The sequence below is a fragment of the Pelodiscus sinensis genome, chromosome 22 (genome assembly GCF_052426305.1).
Source record: "Pelodiscus sinensis isolate ZL-2025 chromosome 22, ASM5242630v1, whole genome shotgun sequence".
Lineage (NCBI taxonomy): Eukaryota > Metazoa > Chordata > Testudines > Trionychidae > Pelodiscus > Pelodiscus sinensis.
Genome location: NC_143073.1, coordinates 20094885 through 20113297, shown reverse-complemented (window position 1 = coordinate 20113297; position 18413 = coordinate 20094885). Strand labels below are relative to the sequence as shown.

The following is an 18413-nucleotide window of genomic DNA, read 5'->3' as shown; positions in this document are numbered from 1 at the left end:
AGAGGCCTCAGGAGGCATCAAGTTCAGCCCCTTGCCCAAAGCAGGACTAACCCAACTCCATCATCCCAGCCAGGGCTTGGTCAAGCTGGGACTTAAAAACCTCTAGGGATGGAGATTTCACCCCCTCCATAGGGAACCCATCCCAGTGCTTCTCCACCCTCCTAGGGAAGGTGAATTACTAATATCCAACCTAGACCTTCCCCCACTGTAACTACCTCCCACCCTCAGTCCTGATTTTTCAAATTTGCTGTCTGATCATCCTAAATGAGTCTTCCACGGGAACAGCTTGTCTGGACTCACTGCAGGGTACCATGGATGAGACAAGAGATCTCTGGCGCCCAAAGAGCCATTTTGCGGACTCATGAGGCAAGAGGCTAGTGTGGGTCTTTGAGACCTGGAACATTAAAAGGGTCCTCCTCCAAGAAACTAGTTACAGACTGCAGCAGAGACCAGCCCCTGAGAATCCATGACACTGGAATTCTTTCCCAGTGAATTGTGGGAGAAGGTGTCTGTCCTTTTGGGCACAGGCAGGCTGTCAGTGCTTTAGCCCGTTTCCATGGCAAAGTGGGTCTTACCACCCTGAGGCTATGTCTATACTGGCAGCTTCTTGCGCAAGAAACTCTTTTGTGGAAGAGTTCTTGTGCAAAAACTCTTCCAGAAGAGAGTGTCTACACTGCCATGTGCTTTTGCGCAAAAGATATGCTTTTACACAAGAGCATCCATGGCAGTGTAGACGTTCTCTTCTGCAAGAACGCTCTGATGGCCATTTTAACCATACGGGCTTCTTACACAAGAAATTCATGTTCCCTGTCTACACTGCCCTCTTCTGGAAGAACTCTTGCACAAGAGGGCTTATTCCTCATGGAGAGAGGAATAACTCTTCCGGAAGAAGCCATGTTTTACAACGCTGTACTGTAAATTTACTTCTGGAAGAACACTCATGCAGTGTAGACAGCCGGCAAGTTTTTGTGGAAGAACGGCTGTTCTTCCGCAAGAAGCTGCCAGTGTAGACGTAGCCTGAGTGTATACAGCACCCTCGTGGGGAAGGGCTCCCTATCCCATTCTCCATCCACTCCCATGGATTTTCTGTGATGGGCCCAGGCCATGGCATACGGTTTCATTTCCAGGTGCCAGGATCAGGCAGGGCAGGTGTTTGAAGCTCTTCTAGCCCAATGCTCTAGATGGCAGCGGATGGCAGGGGGGTGACTGAAGGCAGGGCAGCTCTAGGACACAGACACAGTCACTGGAACTCCCGCTGGGAAGCTGGGACAGTCCCAAAGTTACACAGGCAGCCAATGCAAAAAGCCTCAAGGCCGACAGCCTCCTGATACCCCAGCACCCACCTTGAGGTAGCGCCCGTCATGCAGGCAGCCGCATCCTTCCATGGACACGCACGTTTCCCCATTGAATGCGTAGCCAGCGTTGCACTGGCAGCCCTCAAAGCACTTCGCAGTGCACTGGGCAGGGGAGAACAAGCCGGCGCATGTGAAATCGCAGGACCTTGTGCACAGCTCGTAGTGACTGTTGGCTGGGCAGGTGAAAGCTGAAGAGACAGAAGCAAATGAGAGAGAGGCTTGTAAAACTGATCCCACCATGGACTATTACAGCCGTGTGGATAATAGATCTGGGCAAAATATTTTAGTGACAGAATTTTTTCTGAAAAATTCACTTTTCATTTGGGTCAAATTCAACAAATATTTTCTGCAGGAAAAAGCCTGTTGCTTTTTAAAATAAATAGTTAAAATATTTTTTTAAACTTTTTATTTCAAAACTGAATTTTGTCTCCAAATCTGGCCAATTAAAAACAAAACCACAGGCATGCACACAAAAGAGTGAAAGCCACCCCAAAATAGTGGAGTTGAAACAAAAAAAGTGGACAAAAAACTATTTTAAGGCAAAATGTTTTGGTCAATTTGAAATTAGTTTTTTTCCAATTAAAAGACAACATTGGAAAAAACGGTTTGGGTTCTAGTCAAACCAAATTTTGGGAAGGGATTGTCCAGGTCAGCCTCTGAAAACAATAATTTTTTAAACATTCACTTGTGGTGAATAACCAATTTTCTGTTCTCTAGCTAAGTTGAAATTGAAACAAAAGCATTTGTATTTTATTTTTTCAGGGTATTTTTAACCTTTAAAAAACCTTGAAAAAGTCATTTCAAATTTCAAAAAATCAAATTGCTTCAGTTTTTCCAGAATGATTATTTCTAACCAAAAGAATTCAGCAAATTTGACAGAAATTCTCCCAACATTTCAGTCAATCTAAATAGGTGTATTGACACCCTGCTCTTGTAGTTCATACTTGCTGGTTTAGATCTTATTTCAGCACTAGAAGAGAGATTTTTCTGACTATAGCTGGAGGTTGGGTCTCTATACCCTTCAATGGCACGGCGCCCTCTAGCCCAGCCATGGAGGATACATTGTTGCAAGAATTGCCTCACAGAGAAGAGAGCCTTCCACTAAGTCATTCGCCCCGCTTGTAGCAATTCAGCACTGCCTAGCACTGCCTTGGTACCCAGGGTCCACACTGACTGAGGAGGAGACTGTCAATGACAGAGGCTGTGTGTGCACTACAGCAGCTATTGTGGTATAGCTGCAGCACTGCTGTTATACTCCCACACATCCCCTGAGCATGCAGTCTGCCAGCTCCTCACCTCTCGTAAGAGCTTTAGCTTGGAGCTCTGACAAGCAGAGAGTCTCTGATACTCTGCCATTAACTGGACACACAGCTATGGCGTGGCAGCTATGCTGCTGGGGCACCCTGCTGTAGATGCTTCCTGCATCTACAGAAGGGGTTCTCCCATTGGTGCAGTTAATCTGCCTCTTTGAGAGACGGTGGCTCAGTGGCTGGGAGAATTCTTCCATGGACACAGCTGTGTGGACAGCAGACTGAGGGTGACCTAGCTACCTCTCACCGGGGGTGGAATTTCTCACGGCCTGGAGCGATGTGGCTAGGCCAATCGGATTTCTAGGAGTAGTGTAGACCAGGCCTGCCTCACCCGGCCCATCCCCTGCAGTCACTCCTAAAGAGCCACTGACCCCTCAGAACGCTTGGAGAGGGGCTGTGACAGCGACACTAACTGCGCATTCAGAGGAAATCAAACTTACGGCAGAAAGAGGCCGTTCTCCAGGCTCTGACTGTGCCTCCAGCTGCTTGGCATGCGGCCACGTAGGCCTGCAGGCTCTGGCAGAGGATTTCCCTGGCTCCGTTGGCTGCACACATGTCATAGAGGCAATGGCTGAAATATTCGGCAGGGCTGACGAGCGAGTGACAGTCTTTAAAGGGACCGGCTGGAGCTTTGATCAACCCACAGGAGCTCTCAGCCTGGTACGGCACCATCTTTGCTGCATCGCAGATGGGGCACCTGTCCCCACAACCATGGGAGCACGTGACGCCCTCCACGGGCACCTTCCAGGCAGCCCCAAACTCATCCGCGTTCTGGGCGCTCTTCCCACTGGGCAGCAGGAAGTCGTCGTTCTTGTCGCCATTGAAGTTGCCACATAAGCCGCACACGTATCCCTGGTAGGAGCTGGGGACGGAGACTAGGACATAATAGGAGGTGTCGTAAAGGACTTTCGGGCCAGAAGCAGACTGGACAATGATGTTGTTCCCCTCCTGGTTGATCCAAAGTTTCCCATCATCGGTAGCCAGTGGGAGAGTGTAGAATTCCCCATCCACCTGTGCCAATGAGTGAGAAATGACTTCGTCATCAGTGGGGACTCAGAAGCTGTGTTATGGACACACACACACACACACACACACACACACACACACACACACACACACACACGTCACTCTAGGCTACAATGAGCGTAATCTCAGACAGGACTTACCGTGACTTTCCATTTCCTTCCCCTCTCCATGGTGACAGTGTAGCCATGAACAGAGACGCTCACCGTCCGTGTCACTGACACTTGGCTCTCATTTTCTACTACCACAGAGAAGTTGGCCAGCCCAGTGTCACTACTGCAGACCCTGGCTAAGCTGTAAGTGCAAGTGCCCTGGAAATCAAAGGCCCGTCCATCGAAGGTCAGATAGTGGGGATCTCCAGAAGCGATGCATTTGCCACAGCCATTGGCGTGGCAGCCCAGGACTCCGTTCTCCACCCTGCACTGCTCGCTGGCTCTGCACGAGGCCTCCCGGCACTCGACAGCCCCGTTATCCTGGCACCGGCACCGCTCCTGGCAGGAGGCACTGGGGTAGAACTCCTCTCCCCTCCGGTAGTACCTGCCATGGTGCACGCAGCCGCACCGGGCGATGGGGACACACTGGTCACCACTCAGAAGGAACCCAGTGTCGCAGAAACACCCTTCGGCACAGGGGGCATTGCAGCTGTCCGGTGCCGAGAGGCTGTGGCAGGTGGCAGGGCAACCGTTCCCACAGAGCTCGTAGTGGGAATTGCGGGGGCAGGTGGGGCCTGCAAGAGAGCAGAAGGATAAAGAAGAAATGTGAAGGTAACTGGAGACAAATCTTTCCCCGTTCGTATCATGTACAATAGGGCCTGGTATGGTTGGGAACCAGGACTCCGAGGATTTATTCCTAACTCTGGGAGTGGTGTGGGGCCTAATGATTAAAGCAAGGGGCCTGAGAGTCAGGTCTCTTGGGTTGTAACCCAGATGTGGAAGGGTGGTGGGATTCACAGGATTAGAGAAGTGCAGATGGGTGTCAATTGTCCTGGATATTATTTCTGACTCTTGGAGGGGAAACAAGGACTGCGGAGAAGGGGAAATGTTCCAACAGCTGTTCTGAATTAGGACAATGGGTTGTTTTGTACTGTTTCGTGGTGTGAATCAGGACTCTTGGGTTCTACCACTGGCTTTTCTACCACTGGCTTCTCCTGGGAGAGAGGTGCTGGCAAGCATACCGAAATACAGCAACATAAAATTAAAGCAGAGGTGAGGAGGGGTGCATTAGGAAGAGCATTACCACCAGATCTAGGAAAATGATTGTTTAGGGTAACCTCCTAAATGATTGTTTAGGGAAAATGATTGTTTAGGGACATTCCTGAGAGTGTATCTGTATCAGTATCTATCCACTCACGTTGTATACATGTGTTAGTACTGTATAACACATTAACACAACGTGAGTGCGTAGATACAGATACTGATAAAGATACACTCCCTCTCAGAAGTGTCCTCTTTTTTGAAAGTTCAATTACAGTAACCCTAATTATTCCCCTTTATTTGGCATCCAATTCTGGGCCCCCATTGCATAAAGGATGTGGACGCATTGGAGAGGGTCAAACAAAGGACAAAAAAATGATTAGGGGGCTGAAGAGAGGCTCCAAAGAGGATGGAGAAAGGCTGTTGTTAGTGGTGACAGATGGTAGAACAAGAAGCAATGGTCTAAAGTTGCAGTGGGGGAGGTCTAGATTGGATATTAGGAAAAACTGGGATGGGTTCCCTAGGGAGGGAGTGGGATCTCCATCCCTACAGATCTTTAAGTTCCAGCTTGACAAAGTATTGGCTGGGATGATTTATTTGGGGTTCATCCTGCTTTAGGCAGGAGGTAAGACTTGATGACCTCTTCTGTGATTCTGACTTCCAGTCAATGACACTGGAGGAAGGCTGGTGGAAGATAGTAGCTCTATAGTGGCACTAACACATGGGTCACCCATTCCAATCCTACCCTGTAGAGGGTGGGGATATGCACATCAGCCAGTTCATGAAGGGGAGTCAATTGGTGACACTCACTGCAGAAGAAACATTGGCTGGCTGGGTGCACTGATCTGCTGTGAGCACCAGCCAGTGGGAGCTAGCAAGTCATTGCTGGATGTCTTGCAATCAGGTTTTCTGGGTTTTGTTGCCAGGGCTGGAAAGGGATTAGGGCCTAGCTGGCTAGCCAAAGAAGGGCTGGGATTCCAGAGTCCAGATTTCTCTTTTGGCCTTTGGTGTAGTGATAAGAGCTGAAGACAAGGGGACATCTTCCAAGTTGAGTCCCATGCTCTGGCAGTGGGCTACTGTGCAAAGTTTAGTGCTGGAGGCCTGATAGTCAGGACTCGTGGTTTCTGCCACTGGCTTCCTGTGTGACTTGGAGCAACTCCCTTTAGTTCTGCCTCCATTTTCAAGCACCCTGCTGGGAAGGATGACCAGTGTGTGCAAAGTATTTCCAACACCCGGCAGGTGGGTGTCAGTAATGACCCAGGATTCTGTGGCTACAGCACAAACTTACAGCAAAACGGAGTCGGTGACCTTTACAGTCAGCCACACTGGCTGTTTAGGGCCTATGAGACACGGCTGGGCCGTTCTGAGCCTCGTGAAGAGGGCACCGCACGTGCAGGCTACCAAGTAAAGCAGACTGTAGTAGGTGACACTTACTGCAGAAGGAGGCCGATCTCCACGGCCCCAACGGGATGCCCCGGGCCTGGCAGGCCGTCACGTAGGTGCTGATCGCGCTGCACAGGGCGTCACGGTGACCCTTGTACTGACAGGTGTCCAAGACGCAGTCGTCAAAGAAGGGGGCGGGGTCGATGACTCTGTGGCACTCTCTGAAGGGCCCGTCCCCTGTGGTGAGGAGCCCACAGAACCGAGGGCCTTTGTAGGGTTGTGTCTCAGCTTCGCTGCAGAGAGGGCAGTTCCCGGTGCAGATGTCCGAGCACCCTGGGCTCTCCTCCACCTTCCAGCTCTCTGCGAACTGGACGGCGTTGGCCGCCCGTCTCCCGTCCCTCATGGTCAGGTCGTCACTGGCGGTTTGGTTGTTGTCGCCGCACAGGCCGCAGAGGGCGTTGACATAGGTGCTGGGCACGGTGACCCGGACCAGGCTGTTCCAGTCAAAGGTCACCCTCAGGTCGAAGGCGGTCTTGATGAGGACGTGGGCTCCGCTGACATAGGCCTGAAGCTTCTCCTCATGGTAGAAAGGCAGATCCACAAAGACTCCGTCCACCTGGAAGAGACACGGCCGTACTGGGCTCACTTGTGAGCGAACACTGTGAGGAGAGGGAGAGAGCCAGGACTCCTGGGTTGCATCCCCAGCTCTGGGAGAGGAGGAGAAGGCAGAGGCATGGGGCGGGAGGCTGGGCTTGGGGCATAGTAGCTGAGAGCAGGGCGGCGGGGGGAGGGAGAGCTGGGAGAGCTGGCTGCTGATCCCAGTTGTGTAGGGAAAATGCGGTCCGGTGAGCTAGAGCAGCGGGGAATTGGAATGAAGATCTCTAGGTGGTATCCTCAACTCTGGCAGGACAATGGGGTGCAGTGGTTGGCACGCTGGAGCTGGGGCTCCTGGGCTTTATCCCCGGCTCCGGTTCGGCAGTGGGTCTGGCAATGGGAGTAGCGCAGCAGGGCAGGTTCACCGAGAAGCTGCCCATCTGGGACACACGTGGTGCAGATGGTTTGACTCTCAGGGTATGTCTACACTACCCCGCTAGTTCGAACTAGCGGGGTAATGTATGCATACCGCACTTGCTAATGAAGCCCGGGATTTGAATTTCCCGGGCTTCATTAGCATAAGCGGGGAGCCGCCATTTTTAAATCCCCGCTGCTTCGAACCCCGTGTAGCGCGGCTACACGGGGCTCGAACTAGGTAGTTCGGACTAGGGTGCCTATTCCGAACTACCGTTACTCCTCGTGAAACGAGGAGTAACGGTAGTTCGGAATAGGCACCCTAGTCCGAACTACCTAGTTCGAGCCCCGTGTAGCCGCGCTACACGGGGTTCGAAGCAGCGGGGATTTAAAAATGGCGGCTCCCCGCTTATGCTAATGAAGCCCGGGAAATTCAAATCCCGGGCTTCATTAGCAAGTGCGGTATGCATACATTACCCTCCTAGTTCGAACTAGGAGGGTAGTGTAGACATACCCTCAGTTACGCTAGGGTCTGCTCTACACACTAGTAATGAGGTCAGTACCATTGTCACTCAGGGGTGTGAAAACTCCACACCCCTGACAGGTGCAGTGGAACTGACCTAACAGCTGCTGCAGAGCTTGCCGGATCGACAGGAGGATTCCCCGGCACGCTAGCTAGCGCCTCTTGTGGAGGAGGCTTACCTATTCCCGGGGAGAATGTCTCCTCTGGGCTTTGTTAGCACCTTCACTTGCGCACTAAAGCGCTGCAGCTGTTCCCTTGTGCCACATTGGCGGTTTCCTTAAGGACAGCCCTTGGACTTTCACCCCTCTGGGGCAGAGTGAATGCAGTTGACTCCAGATTTCCGCTGTCAGATTCCTGGAAGGATGTGAACAACCTAGAAGTTGGGCTCAAGGATGCCAGTGGAGGAGGTTATTGGCCTTTGCTCCTTTGGACTAAATAGGCCAGTTCCTCAGCTGGTGGATATTGGCTGTAACTCCATTGAAGGTAATGGGACAAGATCTCCAGCTGGAGGGAGCTACCCTGGCTCAGCTGCACACAGTGGGAGAAGAAAAGCCTGCTGCAGAGCTTCACAAAGAGGCCCTCCGTTACTTCCCCTACAGCAGCACTAGCATGCAATGGAAGCAGGACTCGTCACTGCAGTGGGGAGGGAAATCAGGGGCACTGGTTCCAGAGCAAGAGTTCCTGCTCCCAGCTCCCCAAGCAGCCCTGCGGCTCTCTGCCCCTACCTTGATCTTGCGGGGATGCTGCTGGCTGAGAGTGATGTTTCTGCCATACACCTCCAAGGTCACCGCCTTGGTGAAGGACACAGTCTTGCTTCCCCGGTTGTTATTCTCCACCTTGATGCTGAACGGGGTGAGCGTGGGGTCCTGGGAGCAGACCCCCGCCAGCTGGTAGATGCAGGTGCCCATGAAGTCGTACTTCTTCCCGTCGAAGGTGGTGTAGTGAGGGTCCCCGGAGGCCGTGCAGGTGGAGTAGCTGATTGGCTGGCAGCCCCGGACCCCATTGACCACGGCGCATCTCTCACTGGCCTTGCAGCTGGTCTTCTGGCAAAGCACCATGCCCAGGCTGGGGTCACACCTGCACCGAGAGCGGCAGTTCTCATCGGCCCAGAACTCCTCGCTGGGTTGGTAGTAGCGGCCGTTGTAGTTGCAGCCACAGCTCCCCACGGGGACGCACTGCCCGGCGCTGAGGACGTAACCGGCGTTACACTGGCAGGTCTCCACGCAGGGCTCTGGGCAGGAGGCGTTGGCAGTGCGGTCGGAGCAGCTGGCCGGGCAGGCATCCCCGCAGGCCTCGTAGTGGCTGTTGTCAGGGCAGGGCAGGGCTGGGAGGGGGACAGAGAGGGGGAGATGTAACACCACAGGAAATGGACTTAAAACACCGTCTTAGGTGCAGCAGGAGCCAGAGACAAATTCTAATGAACAATCAGCATCGTCTATTGGTTCAGAGGATGTACAATCAGGCCCGGTGTACAGTATCAAGAAATCACAGGCCTGATGTACAATCGGCCGCAGTAAGGCCGTGTCTGGAGCACAGCACAGGCACGAAGATTGCTAGCTGGGACAGTGCCCCCTTCCTCTAGAAAATCCAAAGAGATCGGCAAGGTGCTCCCAGAGCAGATTAGACCTCACTTGTGGGGCTTCATCTAAAAGCCCCACCTACTCCAAATGCCTGGGACTCAGCACCCAGACCACGGAAGTGGAAATGCTAAATGGATCCTGCTGGGCTGTGATCCTGCATTTCCACGTACCATATCAGATGGGGCTCATCTTTCCACCGCTTTCTGCTCCGTCCCTCTCTTCCATCCAGGCCACCCACCAAATCCATCCCTCTCCTCTGGTCATCAGTTACATCCTCCCTACGCAATGCTGATGACCCCTTATTGGAAGTCATTCATTCTCACCACCTCCTTACGTGTACCAGCAAGAGCAACAAATGCATCCATGCTAACCAACGGGCTACACAGTCACTCTGCGGATGTGTTTCTGCAAGTTGACCGAGAATACTTGGATTGCAGTGCACAGGAAGAGCAGGATTCAAGTGCACAGGGAGGGGAGGACTTGAGATTGTCTTTTCTTGACATAATGGTAAAATCCATTTCATTCATCCATCCATCCATAAGTCTAGCATCTATTCCTCTCATGTTTCCCCCAATCCATGTTTTCTCCCTGTGCATCCAATCCATCTCTCCCCTGATTTAATCCATTTAATCTTTCTATCCATTTAATCCATTTAGCCTTCATTAAATATATTTCACATCCCTAAATAATCTTATCCCTCTCAATCCGTGTGTTCATCTAGAGAATGCATTTAATCTCCCTATGCATCTAATCCATACCCTAATAATATATTGACTCTCTCCCTTTCACTGATCTCTTGCGTGGAAGCCAGGTGTCCATCCCTTGTCAATCTAGCCGGGGACCTTTCATGCCCACATCCCCAGGATGTCCAGACGCCAGGGTGCCTGACGTCTGCCCCTCCTGTTCAGCCCACTCAGCATCTCCTCAAGCAGTTGAGTAAACAGCCTGGCTAGTGTAATTGCTGCCTTTGTCAATAAAGAAACCAAACCCCAGAGCTCACCACAGCCGGACGGTGTCCTCCAGTCATAGACGGTGAGGCCCTGTTTCTTGCAGATGGCAGCGTAGGCCCCCAGCGCCTGGCACAGGATTATCCTGGCTCCCCCGTTCAGACACACGTCATAGACGCAGCTGTCAAAAATGTCCTCAGGGCTCACTCTAGGGTGACACTCTCTGAAGGGCCCTCCCGGTGCTTTGCTGATCAAACCGCAGTATTCGTCGCCCCCGTAGATCTCCTGCTTGCCCTCCTCGCAGGCTGGGCATTTCCCTTTGCAGTCATCCCAGCAGAAGGGGTCCTGGTCTGTGACTTTCCAGCTCCTGGCCCACTCCACGATGGAGGAGACCCTGGTGCCGGTGGGTGACGTCATTTCATCTCCATGGTTTTGGTTGAAGTTCCCACAAAGGCCGCACGTGGCCCCATAATAGCTGCTGGGGAGGGTGATGATCAGGTGCCAATTCCAGTCATAGGAAACCTGCAGACCGAAGTCTGTCTGCAAGACAGCACTGAGACCGCTCTGGTAGAGCTTGATTTTACCATCTTCCAGGGTCACTGGCACGCTGCTGCTCATGTCATTGATCTAGAGGTAGGAGGAAAGAGCCAACTGTTATTTCTCTTTCCCTCTCCCCCCTCACAAGTGGCACACTGCTCTGGGACAGTACAGAGGAGAGGGCCCAGAATGAGCGCTTGAGAGCTAAGGGACAAAACGTTCTGTCTCCAAGGGACCTGGGTCTGGAGTGAATTTCCGGTGCTGGTTGGATAAATCCAGAGTCTGGCCAACTGTAGGAAATACTGCAAGATCCTTGCCTTTAATAAAGTTTCTCCCCTATTGCTTGAAACCCCTTTCCCTCACTCCAAAATCCATTGACAATGAATTTCACCAGAAAGATTAGCATTGAGAAAGGTAAAGGACGGCTGAATACCACGATGACAGCCAGCTGTAGGAAACCCAAAAGTAGAGATTGTGAAAGAGAGCAAGAGACCGAGAGAGCTGGTCAAAATGCTTCAAAATGAACAAGTTTAGTTTGTTGGTTGTATGGTTTTTAAAAAATGTTTTACTTCTTCATTGTTGTTTGTCCTCGTAATTAGTTGATTTCGCTCCAGATATTCGTTGTTGGGGTGGAAGCCGCAGCGGGGTCAGTTAGCCTGTGAGGTCTGGAGGGACCTGCTGTCCTGGGGAGAATGGGGGAACGGGAGCTCTCTGAGACCCTGAGGTATCTTGTTTGAACCATGGAGACAAGATTGCCCACGTGATTTGTGAGGGCCAAAGACCTGCTTTTAAATTGGTTCACTTCGGGACTGATTAGTTCTCTTTGGGAATGTCGATGTTTTGGATCTTTCTTCTTTACATGGCCTCCTTGTGACTGCAGAAAGGGGGCAGTCCTGAAAATGACAGTCCTGAAAATGTTCTCTAAGATTTCATTTAAAAAAGAATTCTCTCTCTCAAAATAAAAGATCTGATTCACCAGAAATCCTTGAAAAAGAAACAAAGACCAAGAGTGGCGCATGGAGTGGATGAAAAAACACATTATTTTCCAAAAAAGATTTGGTCTTGAGCCAGCAGAGATAGATAACTAAGTATGGGGAGGGTAGATGGTAACACTGAAAAAGAGAGGTGTGTATGGGGATGGACTGAGAGCGAAGGATGGACCTGTATAGAGATGGACGCTTGGCAAGAGAAACAGAAGCGTATGAAGATGCACGGTTCGATAGATGGGAAGTTAGATGTGACTACGGATGGCTGGGGTGGATGGAGAGAAAGAGAGATATGCATGGGTCAGACAGAGGGGTGTCTAAATGCGAATCGTGATGGATGGAGAAGGTTTTATCCCAAATGTGACTTTTCCAACCATGTGTGCATTTTGGACTCACTCTGATTTTTCCAACTTCATTCTTGTGGATGGAGATGTTGTGCCCGTAGACGTAGATGTTGGTCAGACGCACGTAGGACACAGCCTGGTTGCCCCCCCTGTTGTCATTCTTTTCATCTATAGTAAAGGGCACCAGGGAGGGGTCGCTCCCGCAGTACTTGGCCAGGGTGTAGGTGCAGGTGCCCTGGAAGTTGAAGTTCAGCCCATCGAAGGTGTGATAGTGCGGGTCTCCCCAGCCCCAGCAGGTCCCAGAGTAGTTGGGCACACACATTGCAAGGCTGTCCTTGACCTTGCACGTCTCCTTCTCCCGGCACTTCACCTCTTTGCAGGGATCTGCAAGGAAAGAAATGGCAGTAGTCCATGAGTGAGGGCTAAGTGGCAGGAGAATGTGGGTCAGTACAGGCCCAGTTGTCCTCCAGAACCTGCTGGCCCACCAAAGCCAGTCAGAAGTGGGGCCAGCAGAGAGGAGTCAATGGGCGCTGGTTTCCCAGAGGCAGAAACCAGGTCCCTTTCATCCCTGCACATTGGACGATTAAAAAGAAAATTCCTTGGCTTCTGAAGAAGCTCTGCACGAGTAGGATTAAGGAAATAGGTAGCGGTAGGACCTCAACAGTTGACCTTGGAGCTGATCTTGCCTGTGAAGAGGGAGGCAAACCTCTCCCCCCCCCCAAAAAAAACCATTGTGTACTTCAGCTTTTCCACAGTATCTATCACTAGCTTGCACCCCCCATTCAGTAAGGGTCTCCCACTTTTCCTGACCACCATGCCTGTAGAAAACTTTCTTGTTACTCTTCACATTCCTTGCTACCTGTAATTCCAATTGCGCTTTGGCCTTCCTGGTTACACCCCTGGACGCTCGAGCAATAGATTTCTACTCCTCCCTAGTCAACTATCCAGGTGTCCACTTCTTGGGAGCTTCATTGTTTGGTTTAAGCTCGCCAAGGGTTTTGCTTCTAAGCGCGGCTGGTCGCCTGCCCTATTTGCTTTTCTTACGGCACATCGGGATGGTTTGTTCCTGCACCTGTCATTTGGTGTCTTTAAAATACAGCCATCATTTGTTACTTTTTCTGTACAGACTAACTTGGCTACATCCTGAAGCTTTCCCCCTCATGTTAGCATCCTCGGGGATTCTCCCCATCACTTCCCTGAGGGAGTCAAAGTCTGATTTTTCTGAAGTCCAGGGTGTGTATTTTGGCACTCTCCTTTTTTTCCGTTGGTCAGGATCCTTAACTCAGCCATCCCGTGATCACTGCTGCCCAGGTTGCCAGCCACATCTCCTTCCGCTACCAATTCCTCCCTGTTTGTGAGCAGCAGGTCGAGCTGACCAAGGCCCCGGTTGGTTCCTGCAGCATGAGTACCAGGAAGTTGTCCCCAGTGTTCTCCAAAACCATCCTGGATTGTCTGGGCACTGCTGTATCGGTCTCCCAGCAGACACCAGTGGGATTGAGGTCCCCTATGGGAAGCAGGGCCTGGATCTGAAAGGTTCTGCTCGTGGTCTCAAGAAAGCCTTGCCCACCTATTAGCATAACCCACGGACACTCTACAAGCTCTAATGGCACTCTGAGGAATCACGCAGCTCTCTTACCTACAGTGCGACGCACTCCTCTCCCTGAGCCCCACCCATTTTCCTCCCGACTGCCCTTCCTGAATAATTTATACCCTTCCACGACAGTGCACCGCTCACGTGAACAGACACATCCAGCCTCTCTGCTTCTGAACTCCAAACCACAGAGCCTCCTTCCCAACCTTCTCTCACTCCACCCAGAGCTGGGAGTAGAACCCAGAAGTGCTGGCTCACATCCCACCCCCCTCTAACAACTAGACTGCACTCTCTCCCTTCGCCTAAGGATGGAACCTGGACAGTGGGTCCGATCCTCAGCAGTCCTGAGCGCCCCCTGGAAATGGCACGGTGTCTCTACGTTCCCCTCCCTTCTTGTGTAACTCTCGGGCTCTCTTTCACCTCTGTTGGTGCATTGCATGACTCCGTCTCTTATCTGACAGGCCTCGTCGCTGGCGCAGCTGTGGGCTTCACAGGTCATCCCTTGGGCCGGAAGGCAGGTGCAGCTTTGCTGGCACACGTCAGTCAGGACTGTCTCGTTAGGCTGTGTGAAAAGAGGAAAAGTAACACAAGCTACCCCGTGAATGGAGGTTTTCTGTGTGAAGATGTTCAGTTCCCTGGGGCCATTCCTGGGAATAGAGTTTCTCACGTTCTAGCCCTCCCCTGCTCTACTCCAGACGAGACCACTGCCTTCCCAGAGCTAGGGAGAGGATGCAGGAGTCCTGATTCCCAGGCCCCTGCTGTAATCACTGTCGCTTGCTGCCCTCCCAGAGCCAGGGCCCATGCAACCAGTCTTGCCCCATGAGCGCCTTTTGCTGTCCCACTGAGATTCGGGCATTGGCCAATGGCAAGTCACAACAGTCTGGTCCCACGTGGCTGATGGGAGCAGGGCATGGAGGAGGCGAGCGGGTGGGTGTTAACACCCCCGAAGGGGGTGGTACCTTGTAATATTTCCCATTGCTGAAGCACCCACAGCCCTGCAGGGCCACGCAGTCCTGGCCATCGAAGAGGAAGCCATCGTCACACTGGCAGCCTTCGGCGCAGGTGTCTGGGCACTTCCTGGTGTCGGTGAGCCTGGTGCAGGTGGTGCTGCACAGGTCGGCGCACACCTCGTAGTGGCTGTGGGCCGGGCAGCGCAGAGCTGAAACAGAGAGAGAAGCACTGGATGGGGGGAGAGATCTCACCCCATGGGCTGTAGGTACAGACATCCAGGAGAGGAGACGGGACGAGAGACCCAGGGCCCTCTTAGAGCAGCACATGAAGTTGCTGGTTCCCACCCAAAGGCGTCTCAGAAGTAGCCCAGTGGCCTGACGTGAGATGCCCAGTATTGCCGCACTTCCCCTCCCCCTTGTGGGAGAGACGGGCCTTGTGTCACACCGGCATCCCGGCACTTACGGCAGAAGGAGGCGCTCCTCCAGGGCTGGATGGAGGCCCCAGCCTCCTGGCAGGCCGTCACGTAGCTGTGGATGCTCTGGCACAGGACCGGGGAGTCCCCGTTGGCCAGGCACACGTCATAGAGGCAGTTGTTGAAATACATGCTGGGGCTGACCGTGCCGTGGCAGGCGGCGAAGGGGCCGTTGGGGTCTGTGAGCACCCCGCAGTAGTGGCGCTGTTTGAAGACGTCCTTCTTCCTCTCCTCACAAACCGGGCAGCTGTTCCTGCTGCATCCGTCCTCGCAGGCCGCCCCCGGGACCGGGACTTTCCAGGCCGACCCGAACGCTGCCATGTTGGGGGCCAGATTGCTGTCAGGGAGCAGAAATTCATCGTCCTGGCGCCCATTGTAGTTCCCACACAAGCCACACGTCTGCCCCTGGTAGTTCCCTGGAACAGTGACTCTGGCCTGGTAAACCAGGTCGTAGCTCACGGTGAGGCCGAAGTCCGTTTGCACCAGCACGTTCCCGCCGTGCTGATATGCTTGGAGCTGCCCCTCAGCCACAACCACAGGCAGGTTGTGGGAGACCCCGTCCACCTGGGAGAGACAGAGTGTTCCCTTGAGCAGGGGTAGGGGTGCTGCAGGGCTGGGTTATGGGCACAAGGGAGGGTCTCAGTGACGGCTGGGCAAATCTGTAGTGACTCCACTGAACTCAGTTATGTTAGGGCAGAGTCTGATCTCTTAGGGTGTGTCTAGACTACAGGATTTTGTCGACAAAACTATACCTGCATCCACAGTGCCTTAGAGTTATGTCGACATAACATCGACAAAACTCAGGAGTTTTGTTGACGTATGTAAACCTCATTCTACGAGGAATAACGCCTTTTGTTCACAGAGTTCTGTCAATAGAAGGCATTATTGCATCTATACTGTCCTTTGCGTCCACACTGTTATGTCGACAAAGCGGCTTTGTCCACAGACCTGGATGTAGTCTAGACAAAACCCTGTAGTCTAGACATACCCCTAGAGTCCAAGGTAAATCCTGAGTCATTTTGCTCAGTGTAAGGGGCTCAGGGCAGGATTCTGATCTCAGCTTTCTGGGGTTAATGTTAAATCATCCACTGGCTGCACTGGGGTGGGTGCTGGATTCTGGTCTCACTTTACCAGGGAAACCCAAAGGCCTCTGGTGTCAGCATGGTCACCATCAGACCCTGAGTCCTACTGAGAATTATTTTGAATAAATGACCTGTGGGACAAGTGGCCCTTGCATTGCCATGGCAGAACTTACCATGACGAGCCCCTTCCGGTTCTGCAGCAGGGTGAGCGTGAGCCCGTAGACCTCCACGGACACCAGCCTGGTGACGGACACCCTGCCGTTGCCCCAGGGCACGTTCTCCACCTTCACGGCGAAGGAGGTCAGGTTCCCGGTGTCCGCGCAGGTCTTGGCCAGGATGTAGGTGCAGGTGCCTTGGAAGTCGAAGGCGACCCCGTCGAAGGAGACGTAGTGGGGGTCTCCGGCAGCAGTACACGTTGCGGATCCGACAGGGCGGCATTTCCGGACGCCGTTCGCCAGCTTGCACTCCTCATTAGGGTGGCAGGAAAGCCCCGTGCACACAACGTCTCCGCCGGCCCAGCACACACACTGCTCCTGGCAGGTCGGGTGGAAGGTCTCCCCAGCCTTATAATAACGTCCCTGGTGCAGGCACCCACACTGGGACATAGGGACGCACTCGTCGCCACTCAGCACAAAGCCCTCGTCGCACACGCAGCCCTCCCAGCACTGAGCCGAGCACTGAACCGGGGCCAAGAGGCAGGTCGACTGGCAGCCCCGGGCGCAGACCTCGTAGTGGCTGTTTGGTGCGCAGGAGACACCTGGCAGTGGAACAACCGGCGTTAGCATCCCACACAGAGGAAAGGAGACGGGGCTGGGAAACGCCACCGGGCACTGGCTGGAGGAGAGGAGCGGGGGGGGGGCAGTGTGGGACGCGTCCTGCTGTGCCCAGCCAATGTGCCCTTGCTGGCCCCTTGGCACAGGGGAGCCCCGTCTCCACGGCCCGCTCAGCTCTTGAGCTCGGGTGAGTTCCAGTGATTGGCCTGAGCTCTGGGATGGGCTTACTTCCCAGTGAGGACCTTCACCAGACCCACCCCCTAGGAAATCCTGGCCCATTTCCCATTCCCTGAGCCAGCCGCACCGAGTCAACTTCTCGCCCCCGCAGAGCCTGGGTTGGAATTCACACCCTCCAGGGGACAGACTCTGTAGTCCAGTCGCCCGCCCCTGAGCCAGCTAGTTCCCCTGTCTTAGGGCCATGTCACAGCTGATGTCCCCTGGAAAGGAGAAGCCCCACAGCCTCTCCTATGCCCACCCCGAACCTGCCAGTCCCCCCTCCCTGGGCTGGGTTGGAGCCTGTTACTGCTATGGCAGAAACATCTCAAATCCCCTTCCCAGACCACCCACCAGCTCATCTTTGCCCCAACCACACACACCGCTTTTTCTCCCTTCAGCCCTGCAGGCGGTGCCAAGCTGCTCGCACTTACTGCAGAAGGAGCTGTTCCTCCAGGCAGAGACAGCCGCCCCGGCGGCCTGGCAGGCTGCGGCGTAGCTGGTGAGAAGCTGGCATGTCACAGCTTGTCGGCCTTGGAAGAAGCAATAGTCGTACACGCAGTCTTGGAAGTAGCCCTGCGGGTCGACTTTGCTGTGACACTCTCGGAAGGGGCCGCTCTTGTCTAGGAGGAGCCCGCACTCCTGACTTACTCCTCGCTGGCGTCTCTCCACAGCTGCTAGATCTGAGCACTCGTCCTTGGCAACCTCCACACAGCCTGGGATATCCGCCACCTTCCAGCTCTGCCCAAAGGCCGTTGGGTTTGGGGCCAACCTGCCGCCCTTCATGGTCAAGTCATCTCCCTTGTCCCCATTCAAGTTCCCGCAGAGTCCGCACAGGGCGCCGGCGTAGCTGCTTGGCGCAGAGACGGTGATCCGGCTCTGCCAGTCAAAGGTGACTGTGAGACCGAAGTCGCTCTGGATCACTGCTTCCTGCCCCCTCCGGTACATGGAGATCTTGCTGCTCTTGTGGCTGTACGGTAGGTTGGTCAGCACGCCATTCACCTGGGAGTAGGGGCCAATGGGTCAGTGAGAACTGTTTGACACTGAGCAAGGAACTTTGAAAGCACAATAGTTAGATACAGTGATTGTAAGCAAAATCCAAGTCGTGGATTTTGAATTAATTTTTTTTGTTCATTTTTATA

General features: G+C 53.3%; 1 protein-coding gene across 1 annotated transcript; it reads right to left on the bottom strand.

Annotated features, from left to right (window-relative positions):
- Positions 1-2992: 2992 nt before the first annotated feature.
- LOC102461322 (IgGFc-binding protein) lies at positions 2993-18413 on the bottom strand. Its single transcript, XM_089772730.1, has 11 exons — positions 17706-18413; positions 16439-17042; positions 15176-15816; positions 14740-14939; positions 14201-14342; positions 12242-12573; positions 10376-10949; positions 8521-9119; positions 6241-6880; positions 3832-4415; positions 2993-3676 (listed from the first exon to the last, which is right to left on the bottom strand). The coding sequence occupies exons 1-11, from the start codon at positions 18217-18219 to the stop codon at positions 3086-3088; spliced, it is 5421 nt and encodes a 1806-aa protein (XP_089628856.1). The 5' UTR covers positions 18220-18413; the 3' UTR covers positions 2993-3085.